This window comes from Colobus angolensis, unplaced genomic scaffold (assembly GCF_000951035.1).
Source record: "Colobus angolensis palliatus isolate OR3802 unplaced genomic scaffold, Cang.pa_1.0 Scaffold273, whole genome shotgun sequence".
Lineage (NCBI taxonomy): Eukaryota > Metazoa > Chordata > Mammalia > Primates > Cercopithecidae > Colobus > Colobus angolensis.
This window is the reverse complement of record NW_012115966.1, coordinates 2198072-2210557: the sequence shown is the minus strand read 5'-3', so window position 1 is coordinate 2210557 and position 12486 is coordinate 2198072. Positions and strand designations below refer to the sequence as shown.

General features: G+C 47.6%; 1 protein-coding gene across 3 annotated transcripts in view; it reads left to right on the top strand.

Annotated features, from left to right (window-relative positions):
• KIAA1324 (KIAA1324 ortholog) overlaps positions 1-12188 on the top strand; it is a 100777-nt gene extending 88589 nt beyond the window's left edge. For 2 of the 3 annotated variants that reach the window (XM_011948136.1, XM_011948137.1), the window contains 11 exons: positions 399-531; positions 784-921; positions 1666-1929; positions 3469-3642; positions 6377-6557; positions 6888-6984; positions 7481-7582; positions 8768-8894; positions 8973-9151; positions 9673-9838; positions 11900-12188. In XM_011948136.1, coding sequence (XP_011803526.1) covers positions 399-531; positions 784-921; positions 1666-1929; positions 3469-3642; positions 6377-6557; positions 6888-6984; positions 7481-7582; positions 8768-8894; positions 8973-9151; positions 9673-9838; positions 11900-11968 — 1630 coding nt within the window. In that variant the 3' untranslated portion in view covers positions 11969-12188. Of the gene's footprint in view, positions 1-398; positions 532-783; positions 922-1665; positions 1930-3468; positions 3643-6376; positions 6558-6887; positions 6985-7480; positions 7583-8767; positions 8895-8972; positions 9152-9672; positions 9839-11868 lie in introns of all 3 variants that reach the window. The other variant, XM_011948138.1, reaches the window with a different exon arrangement.
• The last annotated feature ends 298 nt before the right edge of the window (positions 12189-12486 follow it).

The following is a 12486-nucleotide window of genomic DNA, read 5'->3' as shown; positions in this document are numbered from 1 at the left end:
AATCGCCTGGGAATCTATTAACATGCAGATTCCTATTCACTGGGCCTGGGAGGAGCCTGAGGTTCTGCAGTTCTAATAAACTCTGGGAGATGGCCAAGCTGCTGGTCTGTAGACCATATTCTGCTAGTGAGGTGATACAGCATTTGATAAAGGACCACCACATCTGTCATGCATTCAGGTCTCCCTGCAGTGATGGCAGGTAGGTGAGAAAGATATTTCATCACCTCCATTTCACAGATGAGGAAACTGTGGTTTGGCTAGGTCAAGGTCACATAGCTAGGAGGGCACAACTGGATTTAGTGCACACACTTTCCATCATACTCAGAACCTAACCCTGTCCCCCGGCAGACCCTCTGCTGTTGTCTGGGCTCTTCAGTAAGCACTGCCTGGCTTCTAGAACTGACTTTTAATTTCTGCCCCTATAGACCTCCGCAGTCGGTGACGGCAGACACAGAGAATAAAGAGGTGGCCAGAATCACATTTGTCTTTGAGACCGTCTGTTCTGTGAACTGTGAGCTCTACTTCATGGTGGTACGTTTTCCTTTCTTTGCCCGCTAGAGGGCCTCCAGGGGAGGGTTAGCCCGTCTGCCCCATTGGTGTGTCCACGTGACTGACACCCCCCTTGTAGTGATTCCACAGAGGAAAGGCCCAGACTGACCAACAGGGACTTCACAGTTTAACAAGGGTCTCACCAACCGTGATGGCACCTGGGATGGTAGCCACATGGGCACCCACTTCCCCTCTGGCCATCGCACCCTCTTCACTTGTCTGTCCTGGGTTCAGGGTGTGAATTCTAGGACCAACACTCCCGTGGAGACGTGGAAAGGTTCCAAAGGCAAACAGTCCTATACCTACATCATTGAGGAGAACACGACCACGAGCTTCACCTGGGCCTTCCAGAGGACCACTTTTCATGAGGCAGTAAGTTCCTCCCCTTCTTCAGACCCTCAGCTCCCAGGGGAGACCCTCTGAACCCAGGAGGATTCCTAGCATTAGCTTAAGTATGAGTCTGAAGTTCAGAATCCAAGGGTGAGAAGGATCTTAGGGAGTCAAGCAGAAAACTGCCTAAACCAGCCCTCTGAGGACCACCTCGTCTGTCCAGATGACTTTCTGGAAAGATGACACTGTAAGAAATAAGCTGGCCCTCCCTGTAGTCCCTGCCCTGATACATGTGGTACCACACTTGTTTTTAATAATAACAACTCTGGTTTTATTTTCTTAACTCAAAGGAATACAGGCTTATTGCAGAAGACTCAGAAAATAGAAATAAACAAAAATAAGAAATAAAATCAGCCATAATCCTACTACCCAGAGATAAACCATTTAACATCTGGACCATCTCCTATACACTGTTTCTGTACAAATACATTTTTTTTTTCTCTTTTACAAGCAGAAGACTTGCTTTTTTCACAAAACAGCATATATTATGTATTTTCCCCATGGTACTTAATATTTTCGTATGTCCTATAAATGGTTCAGTCTCATTTTAAAATGACACCAAATGCACATGAAGAGCTACTGGTCAGTAAAAAGAGTCAGATGCTTCTAAGATTCTCCTTGAGTATCACAGGATGGAAGATAAAGTACCTTGCTCTTTCTAGAGGGCTCAATTGTTGCTGCTGTCTCAGGCCTCTCCCCTCTCCCCTCTTGTTTCCTTGTCTCCAGAGCAGGAAGTACACCAATGACGTTGCCAAGATCTACTCCATCAATGTCACCAATGTTATGAATGGCGTGGCCTCCTACTGCCGTCCCTGTGCCCTAGAGGCCTCTGATGTGGGCTCCTCCTGCACCTCTTGTCCTGCTGGTTACTATATTGACCGAGATTCAGGAACCTGCCACTCCTGCCCCCCTAACACCATTCTGAAAGCCCACCAGCCTTACGGTGTCCAGGCCTGTGTGCCCTGCGGTCCAGGGACCAAGAACAACAAGGTACCTGCAGTCTGGCATTTATCCTAAACCTGACCCTCTGCTTGGATGAGCTCAGAAGATGCTGGGTCCTGGGTGGGGTTCTTCAGAGGCTGATACCCAAGTGCTCCCCCAGCATACTCCTAGGTTGGAGTCCTGGAGGACACCCATCCAGGCTGTGACTGTAGAGGGTGAGCAGGGCTTGATTTCCAGGGTCCAGGACTCAGTCACTGACAAGTCTCCTCTTTAGTTGGCAGGTAAGAGAGGTTGGTGACCGTCTGGTCCAGAGGGTTATTTGGCAGGTGTGCAGAGACCTAGAGGGAAGGAACAGTGGGGTGGGGCCTGTGGCTTATATTCAGCATCGTTCAATCCAGCCTGTTATTAGGGAAATCTGCCCCTTCTTTGGAAAGATAGAAACCCAGCCATTGCTGGGACATATGATAACTGGCATTGCTGTCTTCTATCCCAGTGGCTTCTCAGCTTTACAAGTATAAGGATTCCTTTCCTAAGTGGGAAAAGGCTGCCTGCAGCGGCTCACACCTGTCATCCCAACACTTTGGGAGCCTGAGGTGGGAAGATCACTTGAGCCCCGGGGTTCAAGGTTGTCATGAGCCATGATTGTGCCACTGCACTCCAGCCTGGGTGACAGAGCAAGACCCTGTCTCTAATTTACAAAATAAAATTTAAAAAGCACCTTAAAAAACTAATAAATAAATAAAGTAGGGAGCAGTGTTGTTGCCCCCATGTACTTTCTGCATCTGAGAAGTACTTAGACCAAAAGCTCTTAGATATTAATCGATGCTTTTAAATGAATTTGTATTTTACTGATCACAACTACACGCACATACATCCATAAGGCACTATCAATAAGTACTCTGCAAACGTTGCCTAGTTCATCTGTGCAATGAAGTGCAGCGATTCTACAGACCCCTGGCAACCTCTTTCCGGTACCCTGGACTTTTGCTACAACCTTCCTTCCCTGGAGCTCCCTCTGCTGCTGTGGGAGGGAATGACAATTGTGTGCAGCTGCCACTGAATGGTGACCCTAAAACAGAGCAATGAACGGGTTTATGGGAAGACAAGCCCGTTTCGGAGTTCAGTTTCCTACAGAGAACCTGAGAAACAGGAAGCAGAGTTCAGTGAGTTTTACACTGTGAGGGGGTGAGGAGGGAGCAAGAAAAATTTCTCTTCTTCCGTCTCAGATACCCTTTTCTGGTTAGTACCTCATTGTCTTCTGCTGGAAACTAAAAAGGATCCTCTTGTGTCTTGAGAGGCTTCTATAATCTAGACACAGGAATAAGGCTATAGAATTTGACCAAACTCCCTTCTGAACAATAACAGGTTTGGGTTTGTCCATGATATATGTGCTAATAACTGAATGGCAAATGTACATAAATCCCCTAGTGCCTGTTTCACTTCTTTTGCTAGTCACCCCTAATCCTTTCTTCCTCCTCTTGACCCCATTTGGGCGGGACCAGACTGGGGAGAAAACTGCTATTCTCGGCTGCGGCCCCTCAAGGCCCTGCCTGACCAGTGGGCCTGACCCATCCCTCTCCCCATCAGATCCACTCTCTGTGCTACAACGATTGCATCTTCTCACGCAACACTCCGACCAGGACTTTCAACTACAACTTCTCCGCTTTGGCAAACACTGTCACTCTTGCTGGAGGGCCAAGCTTCACTTCCAAAGGGCTGAAATACTTCCATCACTTTACCCTCAGTCTCTGTGGAAACCAGGTAAGGTATACCAGTTGACAGGGTGAGAACTGAATGGGGGAGGCCCGTGGATCAGAGGCCAGAGACAGACACAGGAGAAAATCAGAAATTCTTCAGGCAGCAGGGGGTTGAGGAGCTTCAAAGGTTTTTAAATATTATTCTCCCTGAGGACTTTTTTCCCTCAAGTTAAATAATCAGGATTATAAACACTTAAGAAAATATAGATGTTTAAAATAATGTGTTCTTGCAGGGTGCTGGGTGCGGTGGCTTACGCCTGTAATCCCAGCACTTTGGGAGGCCGAAGTGGGCGGATCACCTGAGGTGGGGAGTTTGAGACTGGCCTAACTAATATGGAGAAACCTCGTCTCTACTAAAAATACAAAAAAATTAGCCAGGCGTGGTGGTGCACGCCTATAATCCCAGCTACTCGGGAGGCTGAGGCAGGAGAATCACTTGAACCTGGGAGGTGGAGGTTGCAGTGAGCTGAGATCGCGCCATTGCACTCTAGCCTGGGCAAAAAGAGTGAAACTTCGTCTCAAAAAATAAATAAATAAAATAAAATAAAATAAAGTTTTCTTTTACTCTTACCTGACCTTTATTTCCTCAGAATGAGTCTATTTAAAAATACGCAGGAGGAAGGCCGGGCATAGTGGCTCATGCCTGTAATCCCAGCATTTGGGAGGCCGAGACGGGCAGATCACGAGGTCAGGAGATCGAGACCATCCTGGCTAACACGGTGAAACCCAAAAAATTATCTGGGCATTGTGGTGGGCACCTGTAGTCCAGCTGCTTGGGAGGCTGAGGCAGGACAATGGCATAAACCCGGGAGGCGGAGCGTGCAGTGAGTCGAGATCGCGCCAGTGCACTCCAGCCTGGGCGACAGAATGAGACTCCGTCTCAAAAAACAAAACAAAAACAATACAAAACAAAACAAACAGACGAAAACCCAGAAATACACAGGAGGAAAGGTTTTTTTTCCCTTTCTTGAAAAAGCAGTCTTCAGCAATCACTGCATTTGTCGCTTGTTTCCTAGGGGCTGGATAAAATCAGCTGTTTCTAGTTCATCCACATGTCTCTTTGCTGACAGCATGAAAGAAAGTAACATGAAATGCTTTATAAGGAAAGATTGTCACCATCAGCCATTTCATGCTGCTGCAAATATTTCAGATCCAAAATTCAAAGGCAGAAAAGCAAAGGTTAATCCCACCACTGCACTTGACTAAACTGCAAGCAAGCCACAATTAGCAGTTGGAAAGTTCATTTCAAATGTTACGAAATAGGCTCGGCACAGTGACTCACGCCTGTAATCCCAGCAATTTGGAAGCCAAGGCAGGCGGATCACCTGAGGTTAGGGGTTCGAGACCAGCCTGGCCAACATGGTAAAACCCTGTTTCTACTAAAAATACAAAAATTAGCTGGGCATAGTGGCACACGTGTGTAGTCCCAGCTACCTGGAAGGCTGAGGCAGGAGAATTACTTGAACCCAGGGGGCAGTGGTTGCAGTGAGCCGAGATCGTGCCACTGCACTCCAGCCTGGGCAACACAGCAAGACTCCATCTAAAAAAAGTTACAATATAAAGTGCATCTTGAGCATCTCGTCTTTGGTTCTTTTGGTGGTAAGGCCTTTACATCATAGAGCTCTGACCCATCTTCTGCAGCATGCAAAGAAGTTGATGGGTGTTTATATAGAGAACGTGTCAAGAAAGAAACTAATCTGTGAAAGATTAGAGATAGGCATCTCTATATTGTTTTTAGAAGTCTTCGAAGAAGTTAAAATGAAGCCTCAGAAATAACAGGTCATGATCACTTAGGAAATAAGACTGAATAAAGCAGGCTCCATGTAGCAAAAGTGTCAGTGAATTATGGAGAGCAACGAAGGTGGTGATTTGGGGAAATGGTGTATTTTTTTCTCTACTTCTTTCCTGTTTAGAAATGCTTATGGCGTACTGCCACACTACAGATCCTTAGTTCAAAGACAGAAGAACTCTTTATTTTATTGTAATGTAAAGGTTTCCTTCAGTTTTCAAGCTCATCTACTTCTTATAATCTAGAGAAAAAAAAAAAAAGGGCTGAGACACCAGATTTAGCACTTTTTTTCTTCTTTTTTTTGAGGCGGAGTCTCACTCTGTCGCCAGGCCAGAGTGCAGTGGTGCAATCTCCACTCACTGCAACCTCCGCCTCCCGGGTTCAAGCGATTCTCCTGTCTCAGCCTCCCAAGTAGCTGGGACTACAGGTGCGCGCCACCACGTCCAGCTAATTTTTGTGTTTTTAGTAGAGACAGGGTTTCACTATGTTGACCAGGATGGTCTCAATCTCTTGACCTCATGATCCACCTACCTCGGCCTCCCAAAGTGCTGGGATTCCAAGTTTGAGCCACTGTACCCAGCCAGCACCATTTATAATAAAATGTATAACACTGAAAATGTTGGCCGGGTAAAGTGGCTCACCCCTGTAATCCCAACACTCTGGGAGATTGAGGCAGGAGGATTGCTTGAGCCCAGGAAGTCAAGGCTTTAGTGAACTATGATTGCACCATTGCCTGGGCAATAGATCAAGACCCTGTCTCAAAACAAAACAAAACAAAACAAAAAAATCAAATCTGTCTTGTCATTAGACCTGGGATGAATCATTCCCCTGCAACATAGCATTGGAACGCTGAAAATTTAGATGTAAAAAAGCCTTCCCTATTCCCTTCTGGGAATTCCTCTGTGACCACTCACTTCTTCCCACATCTTCCTCCCCACTCCCCCACCAGGGTAGGAAAATGTCTGTGTGCACCGACAATGTCACTGACCTCCGGATTCCTGAGGGTGAGTCAGGGTTCTCCAAATCTATCACAGCCTACGTCTGCCAGGCAGTCATCATCCCCCCAGAGGTGACAGGCTACAAGGCCGGGGTTTCCTCACAGCCTGTCAGCCTTGCTGACCGACTTATTGGTGAGTAACTCTGCTGCCTGCCTCAGCCTTGTTTGAGAGAGAGAGAGTGTGTGCGTGTGTGTGTGTATGTGTAAGAGAGTGTGAGGTTACCAGGCTGGGAGGTAAAAGGCCCCACATGAGGGGCCCAACCTCTTGACCTGTGTTTTCTATTCCACTCTGTGTGCAAAGTGCTCCCGGGGACTCTGACAAACCCTTGTTTCACCCTTTCATAAGTCAATCAGGGATGTGATGAGATGAAGTGAGGTTGGATGTTGACAAGTATTGGAAGAATTGAAGTGGTTGCCAGCTAATGCTACTAGCGAGAACTAATTAGGAGCTCTAATTTGGCAGGGGTGACAACAGATATGACTCTGGATGGAATCACCTCCCCTGCTGAACTTTTCCACCCGGAGTCCTTGGGAATACCGGACGTGATCTTCTTTTATAGGTGAAGATGAGAGGCGAGGGTATGCAAGTGAAACCTAGGACTCCTCCATAATTTCTGCTGCGTCCCTCCCTCTCGAGCCACCTACTGCTTATCAAGCCAGAACATGTCTGAGATGTAGCAGATCTGCCCAGTCATGATAGCTAAAGGCTGGGAGTTCCTGATCCCAGCTTCTTGGATATTATTGGAGCAGATCTGCCCTTGAGGCAAGGAGAAATACTGGATGATCTGCAGTGGACTTCCCTTCCAGCCTAAGCAGGCTCCAGTGGATGCTAGCCATGACTTTCCTAAACCAGGGCATTTCCCCCTTGACTACATATTGTTGATCCCCACCCTTTCCACGTATAAACCAAAGCCTGTTCACTCCCTGTGTGCCAGGCTAAAGCCCAAGTCCCGACTTCCCCAGCAAGGGAATTGCTCCATGCGGATTTCACTTGGTGGCTGTCCAGGAACACAGCTGAGTGACTCATTCCCCCATGGGGGCTGGCTTTCTCTGCAGGTCCAATGATGTGACCCAGTCCTGCAGTTCTGGGAGATCAACCACCATCCGTGTCAGGTGCAGTCCACAGAAAACTGTCCCTGGAAGTTTGTCACTGCCAGGGTAAGGCCTGCAAAGGGATGTGACAAAGGCCAAAATCTCCCTTCCTTGAAGTCATTCCATCCTGAGATCCAGAGATTAGTGAAAAGGAGAAAAAAGAAAAGAGTTTGAGATCCATTAATGGGCTCTTAGGGGCAGAGTCATGGCCCCAGACCCTCAATCTTCATATGGCAAGAATGGGGTAGAAGGAAGAGTGAAAGCTACTCTCATATTCCTGGTCCATTATGGTGGCAGCTGCATAGCATAGTAACCAACAGCTCGGCTGAGAGCCAGATTGAATCATCTCCTCCACTAACTAGCTACGTTATCATGGCTACATTTCTTACCTTCTTTAGGCCTCTTGTTTCCTTATCTGTAAAAATAGGCATAATGCTAAATTCCCTCAGCGGGTTGTTTTGAGGATGAAATGAAACAAGGAGACTTTAGGACGTTTCATGATCTCTGGCTATTATGAGGATTAATAAAGGTTTAGGGATCCTAGGAATCTCTCTGCAATGAAAATACCCAGTTCTGAGTTTAATAGCTGAGTGAACTAAATCAAAAATTTCCAAATGAAGATGACCACAGGACACCCCTTCCCCTCCTCGCATAACAGCAACTAACATCTTAACGGGCACTGGCGTCTCGAGGAAGACATTTTGAATATGCTGCGCCTAAACAACTGACTGGGGAGATGGGGAGCAAAGCAGGGCGTCTTGACCCAGTAGTGGTGTCTGAGCATCAAATCCCTGTTCTTGCCATTGTAAACATCACAATAAAGTACATAACAGGTATCCATGACCGGAAGCTCATTCCTGAACCCCACCTCAACTCCAATCCCATCACCAGGAAGCTGCATCAAAGTGGCTATTGCAAATGTCACAAGTCTGTGGGGTGGACAGGAACCTCAAAGGGGTTGTTGAGACAGCCAGGCTGGAGCTCAGACACCTTACAATAGCTCTCATACGATGTCAGCAAAAACATAAACGGGCAGAGGGTGGAGAGCCCATTGGAGGCCAGGAAGGCCTCTTATCAGTGAAATCAGAGATCAAAACCTGTGTTAAGGACTCGTTGGAAAGATCCTGGTAGGGCTAACGGTTTGGGCAGGGAGAGGGTGAATCAGGCAAGCTATGAGACAACAGGCCTCCAACCAGATCTTCCCCACCAGTCCAGCGAGTGAGAGCTCAGGTCTCTTTTCTGCTTTGCTAGAACATGCTCGGATGGGACCTGTGATGGCTGCAACTTCCACTTCCTGTGGGAGAGTGCAGCTGCTTGCCCACTCTGCTCAGTGGCTGACTACCACGCTATCATCAGCAGCTGTGTGGCTGGGATCCAGGTGGGTTTCCCTCTGATCGGGCACTCCCATGAGAGAAGGGAATGAGAGATCTGAGTTCCTTGTTTTTCTCCCCAACAGAAGACTACTTACGTGTGGCGAGAACCCAAGCTATGCTCTGGTGGCATTTCTCTGCCTGAGCAGAGAGTCACCATCTGCAAAACCATAGATTTCTGGCTGAAAGTGGGCATCTCTGCAGGCACCTGTACTGCCATCCTGCTCACCGTCTTGACTTGCTACTTTTGGAAAAAGAATCAAAAGTACATGATGCGGTATTGGAGTTTGGGGATGGACAGGGTTGGATTATTGATCAGGGAGAATATCTGAAAGTGTAAATTAATGGGGTTTTTCTCTGGAATTGGCTACTACAGACTCTGTGATTCTGGCCAGAGACTTGTTGAACCACTTATCCAGTGCATGGTTTGGTTATCCTGACTCCTGAACAGGGATGGTACCATGTGGCAGTCTATAAATGGATGTTAAATTCTCAAAAGCAAAGAGTATCCTTAATTTGTTATTCTTAACAATACAGAGAATGACATTAAGATTTTGATATTTCTATTAAACTTTGAGATCACAGAAACAGGCTTAAGGAACAAAGATCACTGAACTGGGAACCAAGATTCCTTCTAGTCCTGCAGCCCTGACACCATTTTACCATGCTTCAGTCTCCTTACCCATGGCATGGGAATAGGACCTGTTTGTAGCCCAACCTCTCTACCTCTTTCCCCCTTATTCCCACATTTTGGGATCTTGTCTTTCCCATCCTCCTGTTTTATAGACTAGAGTACAAGTACTCCAAGCTGGTGATGAATGCTACCCTCAAGGACTGTGACCTGCCAGCAGCTGACAGCTGTGCCATCATGGAAGGCGAGGATGTGGAAGACGACCTCATCTTTACCAGCAAGAAATCACTCTTTGGGAAGATCAAATCATTTACCTCCAAGGTAGGGGGCCTGGCCAGTGCACTGAGGTCAGCCTGGAGGGCTGGAGGAGACACTGCTCCTCAGACCCTGAATGGTCCTGTACCGTTCAGGGATGGGCACCCTGCTCCCCACGCCCCATACAATTCCATTTCCCCACTCTGAAAATCCTGCCTTCTGCCTTCTGTATTTCTACACCAATACTCTTTCCCCCCGGGGCTCAAGGCTGCTCTTGATCAGGCTGCTTCTCTCTCAACATCTCAACATGTACTCCAGTTAGTGAGCTGCTTGGGCCTTTTCACTTCCAGAAGGAGTACTGAACCATCCATGTTGTAAGAATCATCCCCCACCCCCTTTTTTATTTGAAAAGATGATCTCTGGGATCAACTTCTGATAGAAGTCAGGCTCTCCTTTGACCAGTGGGGGGCGCTGTCCTCCAGATGTCTGGGTCCAGTCCTTTGGGAGCTGAATCATAATTCAGTCTCAGCTGTTCCCCACTGAGCAATTCTGAGCTGGGAGGGCTGGGTGAGTTTGTGTGGGTGGGTGAGTGAGTATGAAGCTCATAAATGCAATACAGACAATACTGTCACTGGGCGTGGGGGCCAGCTGAGAGCATTCAAGCACGTCCTCCAGGGCTATAGCCCTCTGCAGCCCCACTCTGCCAGTGCCCGTATCTGACTACTGCTCTGAACCAGTTCATCCCAATAGGAGTGGGTTGGGAGGGCAGAAAGAGGAAGGAGGGTATTGGGAGGTGGTGAAGAAAGGACCGTGCTTGGGTGTTTAGATTGCTGAGTCTTGTTTCCTTTGTGCTGACCTGCTAGGGAGACTCCCTTGGCCTCCTTAGACTGCGATTTTTTTTTTAAACCAATGGGAGAACAGTTCACCCTGGGACTCTTGAGTCTATCTGGGACTGCTAGAATTCAGCAAAGGTGCAAAGCAGGGGAGTTTTAAGATTTTTGGCTCATGCCTGTAATCCCAGCACTTTGGGAGGCCCAGGCTGGAGGATCTCTTGAGGCTGGGAGTTCAAGATCAGCCTAGGCAACATAGCAAGACCCTATCTCTACAAAAAATAAAAAACAATTAGCTGGGTGTGGTGGAGCATGCCTGTAGTCTCAGTTACTTGGGAGGCTGAGGGGGGAGGATCACTTGAGCCCAGGAGTTGGAGGCTGCAGTGAGCTATGATTGTGCCACTGCACTCCAGCCTGGGCAACAGAGCGAGACTGTCTCTAAAAAACATGTATTTATTTATTTATTTATTTATTGAGTCTATTATGGAGTCTTGCTCTGTTTCCCAGGCTGGAGTGCAGTGGCGTGATCTCAGCTCACTGCAACCTCCACCTCCCGGGTTCAAGCATTTCTCCTGCCTTAGCCTCCCTAGATGCTAGGACTACAGGTGCATGCCACCACACCTGGCTAAATTTTTTTGTATTTTTAGTAGAGAGAGGGTTTCCCCATGTCAGCCAGGCTGGTCTTGAACTCCTGACCTCAGGTGATCTGCCCGCTTTGGCCTCCCAAAGTGCTGGAATTACAGGCGTGAGCCACTGTGCCTGGCCAAAAACATTTTTTTGAAAGAAAAAAAAATTTTCTTTGTTTTTTTTTTGAGATGGTGTTTCACTCTTGTCACCCAGGCTGGAGTGCAGTGGTATGATCTTGGCTTACTGCAACCTCTGCTCCCGGGTTCAAGTGATTCTCCTTCCTCAGCCTCCTGAGTAGCTGGGATTACAGGCGCCTGCCACCATGCCTGGCTAATTTTTGTATTTTCAGTAGAGACGGGGTCTCACCATGTTGGCCAGGCTGGTCTCGAACTCCTAACCTCAGGTGATCCGCCTGCCTTGGCCTCCCAAGTGCTGGGATTACAGGCATGAGCCACCACACCCGGCCTAAAAGAAAAAGATTTTTATTGTTCTCCAACTGACACTGAAGGGAGCAAGCAGAATAGAGGGTATCTAGTTTCTGTATTTCCACAAAGCCACTGAAACAGTAATTTCATAAGGGTTCCTTCTGTCACCTATTTTCCATTTCTCTCCTTTGTCCCCAAACTTGCCCCTGTGCAGCAGCCAGCTCCTGTCACCATCTCTCTTTCAGAGGACTCCTGATGGATTTGACTCAGTGCCGCTGAAGACATCCTCAGGAGGCCCAGACATGGACCTGTGAGAGGCACTGCCTGCCTCACCTGCCTCCTCACCTTGCATAGCACCTTTGCAAGCCTGCGGCGATTTGGGTGCCAGCATCCTGCAACACCCACTGCTGGAAATTTCTTCATTGTGGCCTTATCAGATGTTTGAATTTCAGATCTTTTTTTATAGAGTACCCAAACCCTCCTTTCTGCTTGCCTCAAACCTGCCAAATATACCCACACTTTGTTTGTAAATTATGCCCTTGCTTGTATCTTGTTTCCCAAAATGGCCCATCCGCCAGAGCCATAGCTTTGTCTGCTCATAATTCTTACAGCTCTGGAATGAAGATATTTCTCTCTTCTTAAGTATAGAAACTATTTCCTCTGTCCTCTAACTTAAGTGCAGAAACAGCTGGGAGTTTTCCTCGCATGCCCTCAGCTCATGATCTCTTTAGGAGAGAGGCTGGGTGAGGAGGGTGTCGGGGTTCCCTGGTGGACAATCTTCATAGCAGCCTGGATCCATTTCCTGTGGATAACCAGCTCAAAGGGAGTGAAA